This window comes from Paroedura picta, chromosome 6 (genome assembly GCF_049243985.1).
Source record: "Paroedura picta isolate Pp20150507F chromosome 6, Ppicta_v3.0, whole genome shotgun sequence".
NCBI lineage: Eukaryota > Metazoa > Chordata > Lepidosauria > Squamata > Gekkonidae > Paroedura > Paroedura picta.
The window spans coordinates 108,557,769-108,584,258 of record NC_135374.1 but is presented as its reverse complement, the minus strand read 5'-3'; the positions used below and the strand labels follow the sequence as shown (position 1 = coordinate 108,584,258).

The window sequence follows — 26,490 nt, the reverse complement described above, 5'->3', positions numbered from 1 at the left end:
ACAAGGAATGCAGAGAACGTTCCAAGCTGAAAGTAGAATGTTCTGGAAAGAATAGAGCACAATATTTACCTAGTTTTATCCTGTCTTTCACCCCCAAGGGAGACCTGAAGCAGCTTACATCATTCTCTTGTCTGATATTTTATCATCACAACCACCTTGTGAGGTAGATTCAGCTAACATATAAAGCTGCCAGAGTCTTTATGCCAAAATTCTGACTGGTTACTCAGAATCAACAGCACCTCACCCGAGCTGGCCCATTCGCTAGGCATACTGACCTAACTGCCTGGAGTTCCGTGGACCCCAGGGAGTCTGTGGGGGCTCCAGAGGGGGTCCATAGTCTTTATCCTTCTGCCTAAATGGACTTGGCCACAAGCTCGGGAACTGGCTGCCTCTGCCCAGGGGGTTAGGTAGTTAAGCTGTGGGTGTAAAACTCAAGGGTGGGGGGGGAGTTGGTTGTAGTGTGGTATGGTGGGTGTGGGCTGTCTTCTCAGCTCTTGCCCTTCTTTCCGGCCTACGTGAGGCAAAGCCGCCATAGTAGTTATAAAGGTGTGTGTGTGGGGGGGGTGAGCGAAAGAAGGGTGAGGAGTGTGGGTGGTTATGCCACCTCTGGGGGCATAGCAGGAAGGTGTGGCCAACAAATATCACTGCCAGAGAGTGTGGGCGGGAATCGACCAGGCCAATAGGCAGGCACTTCACACCTGCTGATTGGCCCAGCCGATGGTCTGTCCGGAGGAAGGGGCCAATCGGCACCCTTCCTCATCCCGGACCGAGCCTGACCTAACTCCTCCCACAAAGCCTTTAGCTGTGTACAGATATTGTGATTACATTGCCTATCAATTAATAGCTTCTGAAGCAGGATATAACAATTAAAAAGCCTCTCTTAGAAAGAAAGAAAGAAAGAAAGAAAGAAAGAAAGAAAGAAAGAAAGAAAGAAAGAAAGAAAGAAAGAAAGAAAGAAAGAATTATTATTATTATTATTATTATTATTATTATTATTATTATTATTATTATTATTTCAATTTATTCCTCACCACTTCCTAACGGCTTGTGGCAGGTTACAACAACTGGGTAAAAATCCCCTAAACCCCCCAATTAAAATTCCAGAATAAAAACACACAAAAATTAATCAACCACAAAAAGATACACGGTGGAAAAAACAATACCTCATATCTCAGTTATCTGGACATCTGAAGGAGGAGTGGGAGAGAAGAGTGTGCAGATGTTATTAGCAACCGTCATTTCCTAGAAGGGGGGCCATATAGGCCACCCTATCCGTACTGACCTCAACCGTAGACTGGTTAGGATCAAACTATAGGCAACAAGTAATTCTGTTTTTATTAGGAATGGTATTTCAGGTATCCGCTGGGTGTGGCAGAGGAGCAAGGCTCAAAGGGCCATTCTTGGGCTGCATCTCTGCTGGATACGGAGCTATTTTTAGACCTTTCCAGTTGGGAGGTACTCAGCCATACGAACCAGGAGGGTAAGTGACTCACAGTCCTCCTGATACATGCAGTTACTGCGCAGAAAGAGAACACACATGCTGTACCCATTTCAGTCAAAATCGTGACCATATATATTGGGAGGACTGCAGTTCGCCCACTCTCCTGGTATGCGCAGTTGGACATTATGCCTGATTTGCGACCTCTGAAAATATCTAGTACACAATAGTGATTGTTTGCAATGCTCTTCCAGTGCAGACAAGACGACCGAGTTGCAAAGGAGTGCCATAGGTCAACAACACACTACCCAGTGATGGGAAGGTGCAGCTTTGGACAACCTGAAAGTTCAAATTAGTCTTTCAGAATGTTTGTTATGGCTCTGTTGTGCTCTTACGCCTCACAAGAATTATAGCATGTCAGTTCAGAAGACTTTTTTAATCCACCAGGATTTCTGTTTGCGTGTACCTAGAAATAAGATCCCATAATTGTTCTAACACTAACCTTTTTGCATGTACCGCCCAGGAGTGGCAAAAAAGATAAGAGGCACTCCCAAAGTCTCATCGCCTGCATTCTGCAACGGAGAGTGTTTCCTTTTCCCTCTAAAGGGCAGGCTTGCCTCTTATCACTGTAATCATAAGGAACTCATCCTATGAAATGCAAGTAATAAAATTCATGCATTAAACATGCAAGCACACACACACACACATGCCAGATGACAAGATTAAAGAAGGTATGGTTCCCGTTCCATTTCTAAATGGATTTCTGTAATCCTTAGCGTTAGGCAAAAGAGCACACTTCTTCCCTTGAAAGATTCTCATCTCCAAAGCCGATTTATTTCCCCACTTAAATATTTCATGTCATTTCTGTCACGGGGTGTGTGTTTTTTAAGTGTCGAGCAACAGTTTGCTTCCGTGTCAGCAAAAAAGGGAAAGGGTGTTTTACAGTCTAGCTTATTTATTTCCAGGTAAATTTATATTGTTAAAAACAACAGGAAGGGAACTGAATTATTCTCCCCTGCTCAATTCAGTGGCTGGCCTATCGATCCAATCTTAAATGGAGTCCAAACGTAGTCTATCGGTCCAATCTTAAATGTCTTTCCAAACCCGCCTCCAGCCCTGCATAGGACCGCACAGTATATCATTTAACGGACTCAAAAGCTTGAACTGGAAATCCAGCTGAAGCTGGATCAAGACTGATAGCCATGTTTGTCTGGAGCAATCGAGAAGACCAAGAATCCAGTAGCACCAGTAGAGACTAGCAAAATTTCTGGCAAGGCAGGAGCATTTGTGTGTCACTGATGCACAAAAGCTCATCCCCTCCTGCAAATCCCCTCCTGCAAATCCCCTCCTGTTAGTCTTTACGGTGCTACTGGACTCTTGCTCTTTTCCACCAGGAATTCAACTGCTTTGACTCAATCGTTCCTCTATCTGGAGCACATCGTGGGAGGAGAGATCCCCAGAACTTAGGTGGAGTTGACTAAGTCAATGCATAACTGCACACCAGTGTCATAAAGTTCTGATATTGCTTCTACGTCGCTGGAATGGTCTGCCAGAGCCATCGCTAAGGCTGGCATCGGACTGTAGTGTGTTTTTTTCCAACTAAAAACTGGCAAATATTGGTGTAGTATTATCAAGTTGCACAGGAAATGAATGAAACAGATTACAAAAAATGTATTAAAATAAATTTGTCTTTCAGAAGTCCCCAGAGTTTACCCACATAAGCTTTCCAGATCTTCTCCCCATAGCTGATAGGTCATTTCGTTTGGCTTTATCCTGCAGCTCAGGAGTGCCCAACCATGCACCCATGGGCACCTGACACTCAACATGTGCTGAATGCCTGCTGGAACATTTCCTGACATTCAACACATGTTCTGGAAGTGGGTGGGACTACTTGAAGCTCTTGCCCAGCAGTGCTTGTGATTGGGTATGCAAGTGAAAATAATGTTTCAGTGACAGCCTCTACCTGTGTTTGTTTATCCTCTCCTCTTTCTTGGTGTATGTCTTAAAAGGACTCTCCTTCTCCTCTGTGCTTTGGCTTCATGTGTGTGGGGGGCTCCGCCTCCTGTTGCAGCCATTTTGTGGTTGCCCCCACTATCCTGTGTCAGAATTCCAAAGGAGGCCAGAGGCTCAAAATATTGGGAACCTCTGCTGTAGCTTTTGTGATAGTCCTTGATCAAAGACTATTTTCCTTGTTTTGTAACCTGGCTCCTTGGTTCAAGTTGTCCTTCTAAACAACAAAAACAGTGTTATGGTGGTTCATTTGCACCCAAATAAAATCTCCTTTGCCATACGTGCCAAGAAACAAAGGCAGAAGGCTCCTGCTTAGATCTGAATGGCTTCAACTGGCGAGATTCTAAAGGTTATGCCGACATTTATGCTACTACTGAGTCATAGAATCATAGAATTGGAAGGAGCCATTCAGATCCGGGTTTGATTCCCCACTCGCCCACATGCAGCCAGCTGAGTGACCTTGGGTTCGTCACAGCCCTGTTAGAGCTGTTCTGACCAAGCAGTAATATCAAGGCTCTCTCAGGCTCACCTACGTCACAGGGTGTCTGTTGTGAGGAGAGGAAGAGAAGGCAATTGTAAGTCGCTTTGACTCCTGGTAGAGAAAAGTGGCATATAAGAACCAATTCCTCCTCTTCTACTACCTCCTTCTCCTCCCATACAGGCCATCTAGTCCAACGTACGGCTCAACACAGGATCAGCCTAACTGACCAGGAGAAGCCTAGAATTCCCTGATTGAGGAAGAATGGTTGCACAGAAAGAGAAACCAGTATATCTCTACATGTCTCTAGTGAAGACCTCAGTGGAAAAAATTGTCTACCCTTTGGTGGATGGGTATTGTACAAGGACGGCAGGGATGGTCCAAAGCTTACAATCACCTTTCCCTTCCCCTCCCCACAACAGGTGTCTTGTGAGGCAGGGGAGGCTCAGAGAGCTGTAAGAGAACTGGGAATGGTCAAGGTCAACTAGCTGGCTGAATGCGGAGAAGGAGTGGGGAATCAAACCTGTCTCACCAGGTTAAAGGCCACCTCTCTCAACCACCGCACCAAGAAGCCACAATCCGAATACAGTCACTGTAGTTCCTGCTCATCTGTTTTCAAGTCCGAAGGATTTCATCATAGAAACAGAGAGCAAGAGAACCTTCTGGGCCTATAGGCCATCATATCTAAAGATGATCTTGACTGAAGTTTTGGCACTGTGAAACCCTGGTCTTTATAGGAGCAATTCTGAAATTCCCACCCTTGGTTGGCCAGCTACCCATCAGACATTATTAACAATCCTTCCAATCTAGAGGAGCTCTGACTTGAATCGGGGCCTTTTCAGAGGTAGCCTCCTAGAGTCACCTGTTTTAAACTTGTTTTTAACCTGTCCGTTACTGCCCAAGTGTAAAAGGGGCTGCCCCTTTTATGGAGAAGAAAGGGAGGGCATACAAACATTTCAATCAAAATGTGGGCTTCTCAGGTTGTTGAGGACTGATTTGATATCAATAACCATATAGCTGGCTGGTTCCATTTTATTTTTATGCGGCATTTTGCTAAATGGGAAGAAGTGCACTTATGCGCTGGTAAGGTATTGCAAACTGCCTATGCAACCACATCAAGACCACTATTTTGAGGGGTTTTCCTAGTATCAGTTCACATGCGGAAGGGAGATGAAAACAGGATGAAGGAAACCAACCAGAGCTCTAAACTACAAATGATACAGAATCAAAGGGAGAAATGATTCTAGGGAAACTAGGAACAAACCTGAACTCTCTCTGGAGGCTAAAATGACTAAACTGCGACAATAATGCTAGGAGAAGTTGGAAAAGAGGAAGACCCAACACAAAATGGATGGAGTCCATCCAGGAAGTGAGGCCATTGGTCTGCAAGACCTGAGCAAGGGTGTCAAAGATGGGATGGTTTGGAGGTCAATGATTCACAGAGTGGCCATAAATCAGAAAAGACGTAAGGGCTCTTAACACACCCACGGACACATTGGAATTGTAGAGGTGCCCTAGAGGGCTGGAGGAGGGCTGGAGGATGGCCAGTTTTAAAAGCGTGAATGGGTGGGGGGAGATCCTGTTATCTTTACCAGAGAAGGATCCCTGAAAGAAACAGCCCTACAATTGCGAGTTCAGGTGAGTGGACGTGTTGATCTGAAGTCACAAAACAAAGTTTTGAAGAACAGCCGGTTGTTATACCCTGCTTTTAACTACCTGAGGGGGTCAGCTGGCAATCCCCACAACAGACACCTGTTAGGGAGGTGGGGCTGAGAGAGACCTAATGTGCCAGAACAGCTCTGGCAGGGCTGTGATTAGCCCAAGGTCGCCCACCTGGCTGCACCTGGGGGAGGGACTGAGGGGGGGGAATCAAACCCGGCTCTCCAGACTAGAAGCCGCGGCTCTTAACCAAGCTTGAGTCCAGAGGCACTCCCTTGAATTCTTCCGACCTGAAAGGGGCCGAGGGGCTCAGGCTCAATCCACGGCAGGCACGATTCAGCACGCTGGACAACCGCCTATTGCTAAAGGGGGGGCGGGGGCTGCAAAGCGAAAGGCGGAGAGCGCGCGTGCGCCAGAGGCTTTAATAAGTATTCAAATCTGCTTCCGCAAAAGCCCAGCAGAAAGGAAGCTCCATCTGCGGGAAAATACAGACAGAGGTCCGTCGGCTTGAAACGGATCTCTCCTTGAAACGGCTTGAAACGGTGGACACTCCCCTGCCCCTCAGCTCCAAGAAAGCCTGTTTGAAAGGAGCGGAAAGCCGGCCGAGGAAACCGAACTGGGACTTGCCAGGCGTCTCTGCCCCAGAGCACGGAACCCCGACCCGCCAAGGCCGAGGGGAAGAGGAGCGCGGAGAGGAATTCGGCCGGCCGGGCCGAGCTGCGCCGCGGAGCCCCCTGCTGGGCGCGCTGGGTCCCTGCAAGCCCTTGTGCCGTCCGCACAACTGGCAGCGGCTATTAAGGACTCCCTCGCGGAGCCCCGGCTCGGGAGGCGGGCTTTCAGGCGCGGCAGGCAGCAGGGCCGAGGCCTCCCGTTCTGCAGCGATTGCCCCGGCGGCCCTTCCATGCCAGAGGACAGCGGGCCAATTGTCCTTCAAGGCCACCAAGCAGATCGTGGAAGTGAGGGGAAAGGGAGCAGCGATTGTCTTTCCTGCTTTGGGGCGGAGAGAAGGGGGGGGGGGAGGAGAGAGATGCTCTGCTTTCCACTATCCAAAGGAAACCCAACGGCTTCCAATCGTCTTTCCCTTCCACTCCCCACAACAGACACCCTGTGAGGCAGGTGCGGCTGAGAGAGCTATGAGAGAACTGAGCTCATGGTAATTGTAGCTGGGTCACATGGTAATTGAGAGCCACAGTTTGGTCACCCTTGGATTGGGCTACTTCAGGGTGGATTTCAGGTACTGCGGCATGGATTCTGGCTTACCAGGAGCTGGCAGGGACTCATGGAAACTGTAGTGCATGGACATCTGGAGAGCCACAGTTTGGCCAGCTTTGGTCTAAGCTTGAGGGGGGAGTGGGCTGGGACGTCCTTCTGGCCTCACCCTTCATGTGGGAGAGTGCAGAATCAAACCCAGCTCGCCAGATTAGAAATCTGCACTCCTAACCACTACACCAAGCTGGAAGCCGCTTTTGGTCCACGCTGGGGAGAAAGGCAGGGTCAATAAAATACACAAAGTTTTACTGGCGACTTAAAGAACCCGGCCACACCGATAACTGAGGGAAGGGTTCCCTTCCAGCATCCGAGAGCTCAACCTTGAGGATAGGAGAGTGTTGCCAATAGTCACAGCTCTGCTGAAGTCATGCGGAAGCTGGATAACATCTGCAGTAAGGACTGTAATTTCCTGCAGCTTAGAGAAGTGGCAAAGAGTGTGACTTCTTCATGCTGGTTTCCAAGTCTGGTTTCTGTCAAGCAAGGACAGGAAACAGAATTCACACACACACACACACACACACACACACACACACGACTCCCAAGTTCCATCGAGGTTTCTTCGATGTTGCTTTCGGGAAAGAAAGAAATGACTTCTTGCAATGAGGTTTTGTGGAGTAAATTTCCCAGAAATTGTGCGGCCCTATGAACGCATCGGGAAAGTTCTGAAAATTAGAGCATCTTTTAAAAAAGATTTTTAAACATCTTTCCAACACAGCCCTTCCCAGTGCTGATCAGCTTGGTGCAGTGATTAAGACTGGTGGCCTCTAATTTGGAGAGCCCGGTTTGATTCCCTGTTCCTCCTCCACATGCAGGCTGCTGGGTGACCGTGGGCCAGTCACAGTTCTCTCAGACCTTTCTCAGTCCCACCTACCTCATAAAGTGTGTGCTGTGGGGAGAGGAGGGGTAGGTGATTGTAAGCCGCTTTGAGACTCCTTCGGGTAGTAAAAAGTGGGGTACAAAAAAAAACAGCTCTTCTTCAAAGCTGGTTCTCCTGATTAGAAGCTGCCGGTCTTAACCACTACACCTAGCTGGCTCCCAAGAAAACCGTTAGGATAATTGGGATCATTTTCCGGCCACAAAGTTGTGCTGACATTTTTTTTCTTTTTTTTGCAGGCAACTATCATTGTCCATAAAGGCCAGCTATGCAAGCAAGGATAGCAGTTTCTCTATGGATTCTTTCTGCTCCATGCTTTAAGTTTGTTTAACTTAATGGCCAACACACACTCCCTGGCTTTCTCAAACCTCTCACCTTCATCTGGGTAACATCCACAATGGATGACTGACCAGACAGCCGCACTAAACATCGACATCCAGTCACTGAACAGTGATTCCATGCATTCAGATTTTGCTTCAAAGTTTCCTAGATTCTGAAGTCCAAAAACCTAAACACACACAAGCAAACAGCCACGGCTGAATGAAGCATATTGAGAATTACTGCTGTGGCACATTAAACAACAGATCAGCATTAACAGATTTGGTTGAAGGAAAGCAGCCTGGAGCTGAGCAGGAAAGAGCTCTGCTGTCCGAAATGTTTTGGCGCTTGTCCTTTCAGTGATAATTGGGGATTCTTCCTCAAGGAAGGAAAAGTATTTTGACAGGTCTGGAGGCACTGCTCTCGCTTGGGTTTGGCTTCACGGGACCTTTGTGGAGTCAGCACACTGCCAAATCTGATTGGTTGGGTTCTACTGTGATGTCATTAGAGTTGGCAATAAGTCAGTATGTGATAAGGTTGATTCTTTCCACACAGAAAAGCAACCACCCCAAAGCTGTCAAGGACAGCTTTTTCATGTTACTGAAAAAAATATTCCTAAAGACCAAGCCGGGTCTAGTGTCGGGTCTAGTGTTTAGGCCGTTGACTTCGATTCATCATCATCTTCCAGAGTTTTTATAGCTCCACTAGGTTTCAAGACTATGAGGTTGGACCCAATCAGCCTTTCTGCTGGCAAAACTAAGAGGGCAGATCTGTTTATCTAAAGGGTATGCTGAGGCATGTGGACACAAATCATGTGGGACAGCGGCCATCGTAAGGAGGAGAATTTGGCAAAGTTGAGTGAAATAGCTGGCTGGATCCATCCTATAAAGTAAAACTTCCCTTGGATACCAGAAACAAATGTTTATGGTTGGAGCCCACCTTCTTTGCATCTCTATTTCACCCGCCCCAACTGATCTTTGTCCAAGCAGATTCTAAAGCTACTGACATTTTTGGTGGACAAATGGGTTCTCACCACCATCTTCCACCAGCAAAACGTTCATGGGATTTACCCCTTAATTGTTCACTTACTGAACGCTTTCTACAAGAAAAAGTCTGCCCCTACTATTCAGCCCACTACAAAGCAAAGTTATGTTATGTAGAGAAATGGTGATGTTGAATTAAGTAGCCAAGAACTTTCTAGGGGAGAAAAATACTGGTAATACTTGTTACAAATCACCACAACACAAACAGAAGCGTATCATATCAGGGAAGTGTGGCAGCTATTAGAGGAGGGACGCTCAGAGGTAACTGAAGAATGTCCAGTGCCCAGTTCTGGCCAGTCCTATGGACTATTGAAACCCCAGTTGCCAACAAATGAAAAAGGAGGGCACAAGCTTCCATTGAAGAGTTGGTGGTGAGCAAGCTGTATGCTCCCTAAAGATATATTTGGGAACTTGCAGGACCCAGACTGTAATTATTTATCAGGTAAATAGAAATCTCTTCCCCAAAGATATTTGACTAGGTAGACAAGACACAGGTGGAGATGAACTCTAAAGGTTTGTTTAACAGAAAACAAAGTATTGAACAGGATAAGATCTTGTGCAGTTTGGTCTTACACAGTGAACTGCTTCTCAGCTTCACACCCCAAAGTTACAAGATTTCCCCAGTAAGAATTACTGTTTCGTCACTGAGGCTCAGTTAATATAAACAAACCCTGAGAGGAATTTGATTCTGTTTTAGCCCAACCGGTTACCTCAATGGATCCAAATAAAAGCCTGGCTCAGCTGACCCAGAAGGGAACTAGCTTAACAATGATACACAGTGAACCTCCAACAAACAAACCCAAAAATCACCATGTAGAAGAGGACAAAAATATACTCTCAAATTATTCTAGAGTCAAAAACTGCTAACAGCATCAATGTCCAAATTTAGTAACAAAGAGACATCTCATTTTCTACATGTTCACACTCAAGTACAATGGAAAACAATGCAGACAAAAGTGACAAGCACAATATTTGTTACAAAATAGCCAGGGCCCTGCTAATCTTCTTTTGTATCATTCCGATTCTGCTATCTGTGCAGCTAAAGAGAGAGAAGGCAGCTTGCTATAGCCAGATCTTGGAAGCTAAGCTGGGCTGGAACCTGCATGGGAGACCACCAAGGGGGAAAGGCAACTCTGCGTATCAGTTACCTTGAAAGTCCGCTTGAAAGTTGGCTGCGACTGGTCAATACTTTCCATGCACAAGAGCCCATCCCCTAATCCAGAGCCACAAATTCCTGCCGGAGGGGGGGATTCTTTTCCCATCTTGAGCTGAGGCTTGTTCACTCCTTCCCATCTAGTGGAGTTCCATGGGCTCCGTGTGGCTGAGAATCACCTGGCTTGCTATGAGGTCAGAATCACAAGGACTGTTTCACAGCCCTGGAAGAGAGGTAGGATGCTGGAGGATGACTGCTACAGAAGATATACAGACTCATGGCTCGGGGCCTATGGCATGTGCCTTTTGATTCCAGCCCTGGAAGAGAGGTAGGACGCTGGAGGATGACTGCTACAGAAGATATACAGACTCATGGCTCGGGGCCTATGGCATGTGCCTTTTGATTCCAGCACGTTGTACTCTTGGTAGAGGGAGTGGCTTAATGGAGGAGCATATTCCTTCAGTGCCAAGGGCCAGGAAAATGTTAAATTATGCAATAGAGCACCATCTCCACACATTTCCAACATTTTGACCATGGAGGACCACCCCAAATACTTCTCAGGCTTCAGGGAGCCCCTGGAACTGGGCCAGAAGTGATGTCAGCTGGCCACACCTTCTTGCCACACCCACGGAAAACTGAGTGAGGGAGAAAGTAGGCAGGTAGAGGCAGGAGTAGGCGTCCAGGCTCCACCCCCTTTCCCAGTAAGGCAAGAAGTCAACAGAAATGGCTGGTTCCCTGCTTTCTCATCAATGTTGGGAACAGCTGGTGGATGAGTCCACGAGGGCAACAGGTAGGGTACAGGAAAGACCAGGGATCCCCTGACACAGAGAAAAGTACTGAGCAACAGGAAAGGTAGGCACAGGTTCAAAGTTGACATGAAAGCAATAGAATGTCCTGTCTGCATACAAGACACATGATTGACTCCATGACATATCTGGTTATTTATGATCTGGACACTGCATGAAAGGTGCATGTAAAGTTACCACCTTATTCCTATTATATCTGGCCAGAGCCTATACTGAGAGAGAGAGGCCTCTACAAGTCCTACCTAGCCTGGGTCACAGTATACATGACTACAATTTCTACTGTGTCCTTTTTATTATTTAATAGAAAGAATGTCACAGATGACTGGAGCCTGTGCATTTCTCCTTTTATGTATGCTCTTATCATTAGTTGCCTGACCATTGAAGAAGACAGTTGGGCCGAAACACATCTGGTCTAGCCCCTTTAGCCTACTGGGTCCTTAGTTTGCTATTGGTGGAACAGAATTTACAGTGAGGCTTTTTAGCAGTTTTAAGCTTGTTTTTAGATAAATACATATATTTTCATTATAATATTTTTATTTTTTGTAAAACATTTATAACACCACATATAATCATAGAAGAATAGAGTTGGAAGGGACCTCATTGGTCATCTAGTCCAGGGGTAGTCAACCTGTGGTCCTCCAGATGTTCATGGACTACAATTCCCATGAGCCCCTGCCGGTGTTTGCTGGCAGGGGCTCATGGGAATTGTAATCGATGAACATCTGGAGGACCACAGGTTGACTACCCCTGATCTAGTCCAACCCCCTGCACTTTGCAGGACACTCCCAACCCTATTGCTCATCCATTGTAACCTGCCACCCCTTTGAATCTTCACAAAATCAGCCTCTCTGTCAGATGGCTATCCAGCCTCTGTTTAAAAATCTCCAAAAATGGAGAACCCACCACCTCCAGAGAGGCCATGTTCATATCCTTTTAACCTTTTTGGTCATTTTTGTGGGGTTAAGTTCTTTGTCTTGTTTTCCTTTGGCAGCACAAAAGGTCTACGCCAACACCAGCAGGGGAGGGGAAACTTTATTAAAATTAAGTAGCCATCCAAGGAGACCCAAAACTTCAAAACATCTTAATCAATACATCCTGAGGGGATGCCTGATATGCCCTGGCAATGATAAAGGCATCATTAGAAGTGACTGTGCTGAATGTAGAAATCTAAGTGAACAGGATGAATGAACAGCCTCAGGAAACTATGCTGTCATGCCACAAACAATGAGGAAATAAATCCTGGGCCTTATCCGCCAAGGAGAAGGCAATCCCAGCAAATGCCATAAGCATGACCATTAGAAAGGCTGATAGCCCAGCTGCTGGAAAGACAGAAAAGGACAAAGTTATACCCTGGGATCACTGGAAAAGAAGCATGGCCCACCCAAAAGAACAACTCATCTCCACGTCCTTGGCTGACAGACCTTCAAGGATCTACTAACTGAGTTGCAGGAGTACAGAGATGGAAGCTACTGGGCTATTTCTTGAAATCTACTGAAATAAAACTTTGCCCAACCCTACTGGCTGCAGTTGCTGCAGCATAACTAGTGCTGTTTTCCCATTCCAAGGACAACCACAACCAACAATGGACCTCCCCTTTGCAAGAGCAGAGGTCCAGTGATCTGAGAATATCCTCAAACAAAGGAGGAGGTAGGAGAGAGTTGTGGAAGGCAGAGAATGAGGTATTTTGCACATGCTAAATCATTCAATTTCAATCCAACAACTGTTTTCAGGTGAATTTTTCCACCTGGCACAGTAAAATCCAGTTGCAAAGTGCATTGAAAGTGTTTTTAGTGTGCATGAAAGCACACAAATTCTTGCTATTGAGCTAACTCTTCCTCACCTGTAATCTGAGGGTCAAACTAGGTGTTACATAGGACACGGGTGACCAGAGAGAAAGCATGGTATAGTGGTGAAGAGCAGTAGCCTCTAATCCCACTCCTCTACAGGCAGCCAGCTGGGTGGGTGACCTTGGGCCCATCACAGAACAGTCCTGTTCAAACTCTCTCAGCCTCACCTACCTCCCAGGTAGTGAGGAGAGGAAAGGAAGGCGATTGTAAACTGCTTTGACTACCTTCAGGTAGAGAAAAGCAGGGTGAAAAAACCAGCACTAGTTGCCACCCGCATAAATTGGGGCAGGGGGCTTAATTTGAAAGCATGCTGTTGCTTTGTTGAGTTCCAGAGCACTGTGAAGTAGATGAGGGGCTTCCTACTTCCCTCCCATGCAGTTTTCATCAATTATAATGGTTGGGGAAGCCCGTTTGCCCCTTTCTAGGTCTCCGCATGTGTCCAGACTTGTATTACGTGCAACGCAGTTTGACCCTGAATTTTGGAATGCTTCCGGAAAGTGTCCTCAAACCCTCACTCCTCTCACATTTATATTTGCCCTGCTGATGATGATCCCAGAAGATATGTCAATGATAGCCTGTTGAGCCAACTTCGCCTTCCCCATTCCCTAGACCTCAGGTGCTATTTCAGCAGTCTACAGAAAGGAGAGATTCTCTACCTATCAGTTGGTCTACCTGGTAGCAGTTGCCACCTTGGTGAGCTTGGGAAGAGCAGGGAAGCTGTTCTCTGCTATAGGGGTACAGCTATGGCTACCAAGTAAAATTGGACTGCCGGAGGGAGACGGTGAGGATCCTGGGAAAGACACCACTCCAGTTCAAGGCCCCTAGCACCTCAAAGGACCATTTCCAATGCATTAAACAAACAGGAAACTGCTAGAATATGGAGAATCGGAAGCTGAGCATTAGTGAAAATGTAACTTCACCGTACCAGAAAATACAAGCACTGATCCTTTAGCATGATAATGGCATTTTGAGCACATGGCTTGTTATTTCGATGGAAAACTTTAATGTAATTACATGAATCCCCACTTTGCTACGCAGAAACCCACGATTAGTACGTACAGGGTGGTTTTTTAACTACACATTTGAAACAAGCGAACCGCGAGCCGGGTGAGGCTGCTGGGTTCACCGAGCCGTTCGAGGGAACGGCAGGTGGTAATTTTAAAAACAAATTGCCCAGGGAAAAAAAGGAAATTTTTATTGTTGATCACTTGTTATAAGACTTGCCATTTGCAAGTAATTGTACATTCAACCGAAACTGACCTTTCATGAGAGCCAAGTGGCAATATAAATGAAATTAATATATTCTTTATTGCAGATGTATAAAAAGAATGACCCGAGCTTTTAACATAGTGCTTGACCTCTGTGGTGCATGGGCAACGCCACGGCTCTGGAAGAGTGCAAGATACCCAAGGATGAAATAAGGAGCAAAGGAGCTGTAAAATGTTGCTTTAACACATTAGCACTTAATGATGTACAAAATAGGCTGTCAGTGATAGCAACCTTCCCCTCCCCCCTTATGAGGAAAAATATATATAGTTCCTGCAGTATAGTGGGTTAGATCCTTTTCACACAACTCTGTCCAATTCATCTCCTCACTAGAGCTCCTCCCCTACCTGGCTTTTGTTCATGCAGGTCCCATGGCCCCCACCCAACCCAGCACAACCTTTTGGGGTGGTCAAAGGGGACCCAATCTCTTCCCATTTTCACCAGCTGAAAACTGGGTTAGATCCAATCTGATTATCCTGCAGTGGAATCAGCTGCTTAAGGAAGTTGTGAACTTCCCCTCACTGGGAGTCTTCTAGCAGCAGCTGGACAGGTACGTATCATGGATGCTTTGGGTTTATCCTGCATTGAGCAGCGGGTTGGACTAGATGGCCTGTATGGCCCCCTCCAACTCCATGATGCTCTTATAATGCATGCCCTGCTATGACTCACTGGGGACTTTGTTTCTTTTGGCTGGGAATGCAAAGTTTATTTTTTTATTTAGTTACTTGTACTTTACTTCTCTCCCAATGGGGATCCAAAGCTGCTCACAACACCCTTCTCCTTGCCTTGATTCTATCTACACAGCAACAACCCTGCAAGGTAAGGTAAGCTGAGAGAGAGTGACTAGCCCAAAGTCACATACATAAGCTTCTGCTGCAGAATGGGCCCTCACACCTGAGTTAACCGGAGCCTCTTCCAACACATCCTCCTATTAAGGCTCATGCTGAGACTCTGCACTCCAGACACCCATAGTGTGTTAAGAGCAGCAGCCTCTAATCTGGAGAACTGGAGTTGACATCAGTTGTTATGCCAGGAAATCTCCAGTCCGGACCTGTAGGGTGACAACCTGAGTAACCTGTGAAGAGCACTACTGTCTAGAGCAGGGGTAGTCAACCTGTGGTCCTCCAGATGTCCATGTACTACAATTCCCATGATCCCCTGCCAGCAAAAGCTAGCAGGAGCTCATGGGAATTGTAGTGCATGGACATCTGGAGGACCACAGGTTGACTACCCCTGCTCTAGAGCAGTGGTCCCCAACCTTTTTATCACCGGGGACCACTCAACGCTTGCCAATTTTACGGAGGCCCCGGGGGGGGGGGGATAGTTTACTCCTCTACTCTCAACCACTGCCCTAACGGTCTCTGATCGCTATGATAATGTTTAAACATCCCTTCAAAATAAAATACAGACACGCCACAACAATGAACATAAGGAACATTTTATTTTCATGGAAATTTTAACTCATGACAATGACAAATCAATGGGAACCCTGAGCTTGTTTCTCTGCAACGAGATAGTCCCATCTGGGAGTGAAGGGAGACAATGACACCCGAAGTGTGTTGTAAAGGGCCGGGGGGGGGATGAAATAAAGGGCCGTGGGGGGGGGGAGAAGGCGTCCTTCGTAGCCCACCTCCAATTAGTCGGACCACATGTGGTCCTTCAACTAATTGGAGGTGGGCCCTGAAGGACGCCTTCTCCCCCCGCCCCAGCCCTTTACAACACACTTCATTGTTGTGGCGTGTCTGTATCTTATTTTGAAGGGATGTTTAAACATTACCATAGCGATCAGAGAGCGCTAGGGCAGTGGTTGAGAGTAGAGGAGTAAACTACCCCCCCCCGGGCCTCAGTAAAAGGCAGTGAGTGGTCCCCGGTGATAAAAAGGTTGGGGACCACTGCTCTAGAGTTCATCAGCCATCTGCTCTCAGCCATCTGCCTACATTCCTGCACCAGCGACCCCCTCCCCCATTTTAACCTGGGACTCAAAGGATGCAAGCTCAGAGCAGTCTGTCATTCAGAGGCACAGCAGGCAGACTCTTTGGCGGCGGGACTGGCAATTCCGCTGCATCCCCTGCAGCATAAACTGATCACGTCCAAGGCAAAGATGTTGCCGAATTTCCCATTCCCGGCCGAATTTGATGAGAAGACAACCGTCCCGAGTACTGAGTCATGCAGAAAAGATACCCAGCAGGATAGTTGAGGAGGGGGGAGGCCTGGGAAGAACTGAGTTCGGTCTCGCCTCGAGACTCGGCAGCCGCTCTCCTTGAAACAGGCTCACGAGCGCCGATTGCTTCTGTGCCCAGCGCCTCCTGCCTCGTTCTCTCTCAAATGGGCAATTCTGACATGAAAATTGAAACTGACATATAATCAACTCTGCTCTCATTACAAGCTATGGGGGAGTCGCTATTATTTGAAGACCTGCCAAGAAGGGGAAAAAATCTCCCTCGTTTTTTTTGCTGTTTGGATTTTGCCTCTTGAGGACAAAGAGAAAGCGTTAGATTCTGATCTTTTGGCCGAGCTTCGCGGATGGACCGCCGTCCATTTAGGCGGCCATAAGCGGCGAACAAAACCAGCTGTCCGCTTTTCATTCGCTCTCTGCACCATCCACAAGGTTAGAAATACTAAATGGCTTCAGGTGCATTTCAAAGCTTGGTGCCCCATCGGCTCTCCTGGGCTCATTATGCACACCTCAGTGTGCAGAATGGGGTAATCGATTTCTAATGTGCATTGAAAGTGCATTATCCAAGGGATGCATAATAGGACCTGGTCACCTTAATCAGTTGTATTCCAATCAGTGCTCATTCATTCAATGGGACCAAAATCAGTGTTCATTTCTTGACCTGAACCACTGTGCTTTGGTAAAAATGCTACGTAATGATGTTGTGCCATCTAGTCACAGCAGATTCATGGTGACCCCAGGGCCATGGGGTGGTCAAGGCCAAAGATGAACAGAGGTGGTTTGCCATTGTATTCCTCTGAGATAACAGACTCAGGCTTCTTTAGTGGTCTCCCATCCCAGGACTCTCTGTGGCTGACCCCACTTGGCTTCCAAGCTATGGTGAGATCAAGCTAGCCATGGCTGTGCAACCACCCAGTTCGAAAAGGAAGTTGTGCATTATATGGGAGGAGCTGCAGGCATTCTTTCTGGACAACTCCCTTTCTAGGCATAGGTGACATTTCTGTGGCCTTTTCCACTAAGCCCCACAAAAGCATTGAGGTCATCAGACCAAAACCTGCTCAGGATCCCTGGCACAAAGGAGGTGAGGCTGGCATCGACCAGGGTCAGGTCATTCTCGGCCGTGACCCCAACCTGGTGGAAAACACTACCAAATGAGATCAGGTCCCTGCGGGATCTTAGTCAGTTCTGCAGAGGCAGACAGAGGTTAACCCTTTTTACCATATTAATAGCAAACAAAATTAGTTACTTGAATATATAGTTGAGAATATTCTGGTGTTTACCTATCATATACATAAGAATCATCACTGTGCAATATTATAGATTGTCACGCATAAAATTTCATACTACGCATTCAGTAGCGAGTGAAACTGCAGTAAAAAGCATTTCACTTGTGGCAAAAGAGAAAACATGTCTTTGGAGCTCCATGTAATTTTCAGGGGTTTGGGGGCGGGTTTTATCAATGGAATACTAGAACAGTCCTCAGGACCTTTTAACCCAAATTCTCCTCCCCCAGGCCCAGGCTTTTATGCTGCCAGGTAGCACAAAGTGATGTGGGGACTCAGCTTTCATCCAGTCATCTGTGACGAAGGACAAGGGTGGTGTCGCTCCTTGGCTGTACCAAAGAGAGGTGTGTTTTTCTTTTACCCACAATGGAGAGGGGTCAATGGAAGAGCATCAGCAGAAGGTTCCAGGTTCAATCTCCAGCATCTCCGTTTAAAGAAAAACATGATCAGGTAGCAGATAACGTGAAATGCCTCTACCCAAGATCTCGGAGAACCAATGCTGGCTGAAATTGACCGTACTGACCTGGGTGGGCATGTGCTCTGATTCAGTATAAGAAGAGCCCAGTGTCATTTTTAAGACCAACAAAGCTTAATTCTGGATAATGATGGTTGTGTGCATGCATGGTCCTTTGGACACAATGAAACAGATTTCTTCAAGCTGTACAAGTCTTTTTCAGTGTATCTGAAGCAGTGTGCATGCACATGGAAGCTTCTACCCATCATTAAACTTTGTTGGTTTTAAACTTTGTTCAGTGTGCTTCAGGTACACAGGTACCTGAACACAGGTACCCACTTGAATCAGATCCAGTATAAGGCAGCTTCATGCACCCTTCGAACCAGCCCCAGTCTGGAACCTTCAGGGTGGATTTTGTGCTAATTAAATGCTTCCTGTCCAGATACAGGGCTTCCCAGTCACATGGTGTTCAAATAACTCTTTCAGTCCCTCCCTCCATTTTTAGTCATTAAAAATTGTGACTTTTTTTTACGCTGGCAAAAGATAGCAAGTAGAACTGGGCTTCCAATTGCTCAAAGGTCCTGATTCAACATCCACACTTCAACAATGGTCTTTTTGCTGTTGCTGTTGCTGTGCCAACGAAGCAGATGCAGAGTTTGGGGGGGGGGGGGGAATGGATCTTACATTGCTGGCATATGACAGTCTTCCTTAAATGGCTTTCAGGAGTCTGCCCCCATCATCCTCCCTAGCTAAAAGCATCCCCCCGGGGGGGGTTGCACACAATCAGCTTTTGCCCCCCCCCCAATAACAGGAATTTGCACATGCAGTACGCTTCAGGAATCTGCAACCCTGCACATTCTGTGTATATGCAAATCCCCAAACAGATTTAGATGTATGTGTTCCATTTCAAAATTTGCTAGCTGGTGCATAAAAAGTTACACTTAGCAATTTAACACCAGTATAATAGAACTGCAAAGAAGTACATTTGTGGTTGCGTGACTGTTGTGGCTTCTGAGCTATATTCCGAAGATAGCAAAGCCCAACAAAAAGGCAAAACACTAAAGCAGTACAAACACTAGGCTGGATCATAATCTCCAGTGTGCGCAAAAATGTGGGACGGATTGGATCCAACTGGTTTCCCCTCGGTGGAAAAGGGAGGGGGAGGCCTCATCTGACCACCCAGAAAGTCTAAGCTGGGGGTCATGGGACCTGCAGGGACAGAAGGCAGACAAGATGGTGTCTGTAGCCAAGAGGAGAACTTAGTGAGATTGAGCAAAAAAGCTGGCAGCCTCCAACACAAAATCTGGACATATATGTGAGTGTGTAAAGACCTTCTAAATTGCAGACAACTTATGATGACACTCTAGGAGTTTCCAGGCAAGGCATGTTCAGAGACTTCACTTGCATAGAAGCCCTGGGATTTGTGGGTGTTTTCCTATCCAAATAATAACCAGGGGCAGCTCAGCTTCACTTCTGTGATCTGACACAATCAGGATATCTGGGTCAGTCAGGTTAGGGCATCCGGACCAAAGAAGTTAAAAAAGAATGCAACTTCAGTTAAATCAATAGCCAAGTTCAAAGGCAAAGATGGTCCTTAGTTACGATGGAGGTAAAAGTGTTTTGGTTCAAAGGATTTGCTGCCCCAGCAGCCATGCCTCTTACAGTGTAACTGACAAATGAGAGGGAGGCTGTGGTGTAAGACTTACACCACAGTCTCCCTCTCATTTGTCAGTTTCAGCATTCAACCATTTGCAGACCTGGATCCAGTGATCTTAAGGGCACACCGCTCACATTTTGATTTCCCCAAACCGTTCCTTCTCGTTATCAAGCATGCAAGCCACTGGCTTGGAACTGACAGCCACTTCCAGCTTTGGTACATGACTCTCCCCGACCCACCCCAGTTCCAAATGCTGCTTCTGGGTGCCAAGGAACTCTCAGGGACACCATGAGGGGGGAGTCTGGTGTCTGCGGCAGGATGCAGGAACTGGCCAAAGTTGTCCATCCCCCACCACCACCATCTGCAAGGTCTAGATCCAGCACCAACTGCTGCAAAAGCTCCTGCCTTAACGACTTTTTAAAATCCCAGGAGAATGGGCATGGGTGACATGACCTTAAAGAGTCAAGAGGAATTTCATTCTCTCTGGAAATAGAATGTTGACCGAGTCAAGATTCTCTAACACTGAATGGGCACCTTTAAGTTTTATTCGAGGTAGAAGACTTCCTGTGTGTGCACACTTCTTCGGATACATCCATTCAGATACACTGAGCTGGAAGTTACCCAGTCCATACTTCATGGAAATGTCCATTTCAATGTCTCAGAAGAAGGGTGCCCGCTCACGGAAGCTTATACCTCAAAAGAAAACACGGTTGGTCTTAAAGGCGCCACTGGCCTCAAATGCTGTTCTGCTGCATTTCCGACTGTCATGTCTGTCGTTCTGCGGAGGACCAAGCTTGAGGTCCGAGGATGGATTGTAAGCCTGCACTGTAATTGACCAATGTGTGAGAAGATCCTGTCAGTTTCAAATGAAACTGACCAATAGCCTGCCCTGGCGAGAAGATCTATTGTGGGGCTTTTGTGCGTAAGTTGGGATTGGAGGTGGGTTTCTTCGTTCGGTTCTGCTTTCTTGTTGTACTCTGCTGGGGTCCTAATAAAGAGCTGAAATGACTCCCAGTGTCCGTGTCCTCCTGAACCCACAGATTTATCACTGGCTAGATATCAGGAAAGAAATCCTTCACAGTTATAGTTTCATAGTTCAGCTGTGGAGTAGTTCGGCTCCCTTTCACTGGTGGTCTTTAAGCTACTCCCTCTCACTGGTAGCTGGACAGTGACTTATCATGGCTACTTTAGGCTGATCCTGCGTTGAGCAGGGGGCTGGACTAGATGGCCCCTTCCACCTCTAGGATTCCATGATTCTGTGCTTCAGGCCAACTCTGTTGCCCACCTGAATCTATTTAATGCCCTATTATTAGTGCACAGTAAAGGAATGGAAAGAGCTACACTTTTCATATAGAACAAGAGATGTTGACATTATCTTCATCAACACCTCAGGGCAGCTCACTGTATCCACAAATTGACCTGGATGGCAAAGAGCAAGCCCGGTTTTTCACACCACTAGGTCCTTTCCAAGAGCTCGAGAACAAAACGAAGCACTCAGCGGCATCAGGCATAAAAGGAACAGACTGGCATGTAGATCCCCCTTAAAACAATGCAACCCTCTCTGGCAAAAAGAAGGAAAAGAAAAAACTACCGCCCGCTCACGCACATTTACAATCAAACCGAAAGGCTCCCATTAAGTAGCGTCAACTCAAGTTAAACCCAACAGCATTAAAGAGCCAAGGCCACTGGATAATAATCATTTTAAAAATCCACCTGCATCTGCTACACTTTCATATTCTGCACGCATCAAAGGGGAGGGGAAGACGCTGAAATCTTCAGACAAAGCCTGAGGAGTAATATTGGATGGAGCAGTGATTGATGCAGTTATTTAAACCACAGGCTGATTATTAAGTTCCCCACCACTTATTTCCACCACTTGGCAAATATTTGACTGATAATTAATGCCAGTCGCACCAGCTTTCCACACTGGAGGGTGGGGGTGGGGGGTGGTCTCCATACAGAAGCCAGGGTGTGACAGGCAGGCGTCCTGGAGGGCAGGTGACAGGAGGCATCAACTGAAAGCCTCCCTGACTGAGATGTTTAGACCTCTAAGAAAAAAAGGCTAAAAAGGGCAGACACTGGTTGTCACTCAAATGAAGGGAAAGAACAGCCAACTGAGGGGAAAGCAGAATGAAGAACTAAGAAGTCTCAAGCGGAGGAGAGAAGGAAAAGGAGGAGGAAAGGAAGAGTAGTTGGTTTTGACTACCCGAAGGTGACCCAAACCAGCTTACAATCACCTACCCTACCTCTCCCCAAAACAAGCACCCTGTGAGACAGGTGAGGCCGTGAGGCAAGTTAGCAGTTCTCTTAGAGCTCTCTCAGCCCCAGCTACCTCAAGAAGAGCTGTTTTTGTACCCTGCTTTTTATTAGCCAAAGAGTCACAAAGCAGCTTGCAATCACCTACTTTTCCCCTCCAGGAGCAGATACCCTGTGATGCAGGTGAGACTTAGAGAGCTCTGAGAGAAATATGAGTGGCCCAAGATCACCCAGCTGTCTTCATGTGGAGGAGGAGTGGGGACACAAACCTGGTCCCCCAGATTAGAGACCACTGCTTTTAACCACTGCACTGCAACCACATTGGCACATGGGATGGATCTGCCACTAGGAGGGACGTGCCGTGTGTGGGGGGAGCACAGGGAAGCCTTTAAAAAGACTACAGACACAAGACTCCAGCCTCATCTCTCTTTGGACTCCAGAATCTCAAGGTGGCTAATGGTAGAGCAAAGATCTCTCTTCCTTGTTCTGTTAGTTTTAATTGGGGGGGGGGGGCTGAAAAACCGCTCTCCAAAGTCTTGCAGTCTCTGAGTTCCACCAACAAAAGTCAGCCTAGTCTAAAAGCATGCTTCTATATTCTGTGCCAGCTCCCGGGAAGACAGCCAGATAAATTCAGAGCCACCTTCAAGCAAATAAGATTTCCACCATACCCAGAACGGTGCTTTCAACTTTGCATCGTCTCAGCTGTTTCTTCAATCCTACGTAAAGCTACCTTGACTACGGTGGGCTGCTTAATTCTACACCACGCCGGTGATCGGTGCCCCATTTGAAGGTCCACTGAGAAAGAGAACTACAGAAGATTCACAGACACCAACAAGACTTTCAGGGTATAAGCCTTTGTGAGTCAACATTCACATCAGAACTTCATGAGAGCTACAAAAAGCACCCAGACTTTATGGGTGGCCACAGGAATGGTGTCCTGGACCACAAAATCATGATGGCAACACAGGTCTTAATTCCACCCTAATGCCCTGGAGGCAGAATGCTGATCTAGGTAGCCTTAAAAGAGCAGTTTTCACCCTTACAAGCCACCTGTAGGGAGGAAGAAGTCAGCAAACGTTTACAAACATTCACGTGTGACCCTTTCAGCACCTGGCAGCTCTGGGAAAGCAAGCTGTGGGACCCTTTGGGCCATATAACCCCTGCCTGAGTTGTCGAAACAAGTATCCAGCACACCGCAGCAGTCAATTGCAAGGACACGCAAAAAAAACGACAGTCCTGCTGGTCCTCAAGGACCTCAGCTCTTGGTCTAAGTGGGGGGGGGGGGGAGAGAGAGAAGGAGTTACGCATATCCACTTGACTTTGCAGAGTGCAAGGAGACTGACTTGGAAGCCCCAGTTCACCTGGCCATCCAGATAAAAGCACAAAACACCTGTGACTAACACCAGCCCGTCTTTAGGATCCCAAACACCAGGCCTGCTAACCAGGGGGATCAAAGGGCCCATTCCCAGCTGCAGGAGGGGGACGCTGCCAATCAAAGCCAATGAGAAGGGAGGGACTCCCAAACCAAGTCTCAAGTTCCCTTCCCTCCCAGAGGTTCCTCTCTAGGCAGACTGGTCTGAGAACGGACATGGACTAAGACAGAGAGCTGTATCTGAGCCAGGAAACTCCAGCAAGTTTCATGCAGGTAGGCTGCCCCCCCCCCCCCGTCCACCTAGAAATCATTTCCTCCCCTCTTTCCCAAACACACTTCTGTAGGCAGGGGAGGAAAAGACTCCAGAGAAAGAAATCTGGATGGTGCTTTAGACCCCAAACGGTAGCACCATTCACTGTGGTATGGGAAGGCAGGTGCAGCCCCTGAGCCCTGCTATTCCGCCCCCCCCCCCTTCTTGCTTTGGCCAAGCCTTCCACCTTATCAGCTGAAGCTAGCCTGGAATCCTTCCCAGGTGCTCCATAGTATACAGGCCGAGGGGAAACGGAATCGTGGACCGAGGCAGAGCACACTCTGGCGGCCAAGGACGACCCCTGCCAAAAGCTGTCGGCGGCGCAAGCGGCCCCCCTAAAACTGTGTCACTGTGTCATGCGAACTGCTCACCGGCCCAGGGATTGAGGGAAGGAAGGAGGGAGGGGGCTCTGCTGGCCCGGACCGAGAGCCCCTCTCCTCCGACGAGGGAGAGCAGCGCTGCGCTCGCAAACGGGAGGGACTAGAAACTTGACGCTCTCCCGAGACGGTCCCACGAAGCCAAAGCCAAACTTCCAAGGCAGCGAGGGAGGAAGAGAGGGAAAGAGGGGGGTATTTCCTTGTCAATGGGGTCCCCCCAACCACCCCCAAAAGAAAGACCCTCCTGCCAATCGCCCCCCTCTCCATGGGGGGGGGGGTCTTTTCTTCTCCCCCAACTTCTCCTCTAGCAAGACACGAAGGCGCCCAGGGAGGGAGGCGACCCTGGCTCGGAGCGGGACCGAGACGACGACCACAACGACGACTCCCGTGCTCCCTCCCTCCCGCCACCCCCCCCCGCCACCCCACCCCCCCCACGACGGGGGTCTTACCTGCGATCTCCTGGAAGGGGACGTTGGCCAGGCTGAAGCCCTTGGCGCCGTACGCCTGCCTCACCTCGCCGCAGCTCCGCGCCTTGCCGTCAGCCGCTCGGGCGCCGGGCGACAGCAGCAGCTCGAGGAGAGCCCAGAGCAGCGCCCCGAGCCGAGGCACCATGGTGCAAACCCAGGCAGGAGGCAGGAGGCAGGCAGGAGCGCGCGCCAGAGCGCCCCCTTCCCCAAGGCGAGGGGCGCGAGCCGAGCCCGGGCGAGCGTCCAGCCGCCGTCCGCCGCCCGCCAACTGCACCGCGCGGCAAGTGCCGAGCCGGAGACCCCACCCCCGGGGCTGGGGGGGGGGGCGGGAGGCGGGAGCGGCGCCGAGCCCCCCCCGCCGGCGGCCAAGGAAGGAAGCGAGCAGGCAGGCAAAGTTTCGGAAGCCGCCCCTCGCCCGCCCCTTCGGCCCGCCCGGGGCGCCTCAGGTCCCCCCGCGCCTCAGGCGGCCGCCACAGCCCTCCTCCTCCAAGCCGATGGAGCTGCTGCTGCCGCCGGCGACCGTGAGGGAAGCGCGGGCGGGCGGGACCGGCAGCGGCAGCGGCGAGGCTCCGAGGGCGACCTCTGCCTCCGCGCCGCCTGGCCGCAGCCCCCTGCCCGAGCCGGGACCGGCGGCCGGCGAGCCTGGAGACGCGCGCGCCGGCCGAGCGAGAAACGTGCTCCACATGGCACGAGCCGAGCGCCGCCGCCGCCGCCGCGAGAGACGAGCGGCGAGGAAAACCCGGCCTGGAGCCGACGCTTCGGTCGCGAGTGCGCCGCCCCCCCCCCCCCGGCACCGCGTGGTGCGGAGGGGGGGGAGAAGAACCCACACGGTGCGCGCGACCGTGGAGCGGGCGGAGGAGCCTTTCGCCCTTACGCGGCGGGGTGGGGTTGGGGGGAGAGAGTGAGATGCTTAATTTGTACGAAAGGTCTCCGAGCTCCCCCTAGAGCGTGCCCCCCCCCCATCCCCTCACTTTGGCAGAAAGAGCTGGGTTATTTATTCATTTATTATTATGTATTTATTCATTTATTTAATTTATATGCCACCTTCCTCGCAGAAGGAACCAGTCTGCCGATTAAGGCTGGGAGGGCAGCTGGCAAATCACGTTGCCGATTCCTTTCTGTCTCTCTCTCTTTTTTTTAGCACCCCCTGCTCCCGATTCTTTTAAGCATACGACTTCCACCTGCAGGCTTAACAGGTGTGGATGCTGAGCGCCATTCCTCAGGGTAATGCCGTTCTGGAAGCACAGCAGCAAGCCTGCCTAGGGTTATGCTAAAGTCGATGGATTGGCCCGAGAGCAGGAAACAAGGGAGGAGGGGGGTTGGATTGTGCAGACCTTGCAGAATTTGTAGATTGGCTCTCTGGCTTCAGTCACCTGGTGCTGCCCTCAGAACCACATTGCTGGGAGGGGTGCACTTTGCCTAGAAATTCATCCTCTTAAGAATCCATGGGGTAGAGTGGATAGAGTGCTGGACCGGATTCTGGGAGTCCCCAGTTCTAAACCCACCCTGTCATCAAAAAAGCTTGCTGGAGGACTTTGGGACAGAGTTGGAAGGACCCATACTGGCCATCTAGTCCAGCCCCCTGCTCAACCGGGGTAGTCAAACTGCGGCCCTCCAGATGTACATGGACTACAGTTCCCATGAGCAAATGCTGGCAGGGGCTTATGGGAATTGTAGTCCATCGACATCTGGAGGGCTGCAGTTTGACTACCCCTGAAGCATGCACGATAAGGATCTGTCCAGCAGCTACTTGAAGACTGCCAACAGGGGGATCTCACTGCCTCCTTAGGCAGCCAATTCCACTGCTGAACTACTATGTGGGAAAAAATCCTGATATCTAGCCTGTAGCGTTCTACAGATTGTTTAAACTCCTTACTGCGGGTCCTATCCTCGGCAGCCAATGTCATCTGTTCCCTGTCCTCCTCCAAGTGACAACCTTTCATATACTTAGAGATAGCAATCATGCCCCTTTTCAAC

At 48.7% G+C, this 26,490-nt stretch overlaps 1 protein-coding gene and 1 long non-coding RNA gene across 3 annotated transcripts in view; both read right to left on the bottom strand.

The window, feature by feature from the left end:
• Positions 1 to 25,274, bottom strand: part of GPC6 (glypican 6) — a 947,632-nt gene extending 922,358 nt beyond the window's left edge. Inside the window, exon 1 of one of the 2 annotated variants that reach the window (XM_077343885.1) lies at positions 24,496 to 25,274. In XM_077343885.1, the coding sequence (XP_077200000.1) occupies positions 24,496 to 24,658 (163 nt within the window). In that variant the 5' untranslated portion in view covers positions 24,659 to 25,274. The remainder of the gene's footprint in view (positions 1 to 24,495) is intronic. The other variant, XM_077343886.1, reaches the window with a different exon arrangement.
• On the bottom strand, positions 7,084 to 8,439 carry LOC143840775 (uncharacterized). The gene is made up of 2 exons (XR_013232400.1): positions 8,104 to 8,439; positions 7,084 to 7,324 (listed from the first exon to the last, which is right to left on the bottom strand). It is a non-coding gene; the product is annotated as an uncharacterized LOC143840775 (long non-coding RNA).
• Positions 25,275 to 26,490: the final 1,216 nt, after the last annotated feature.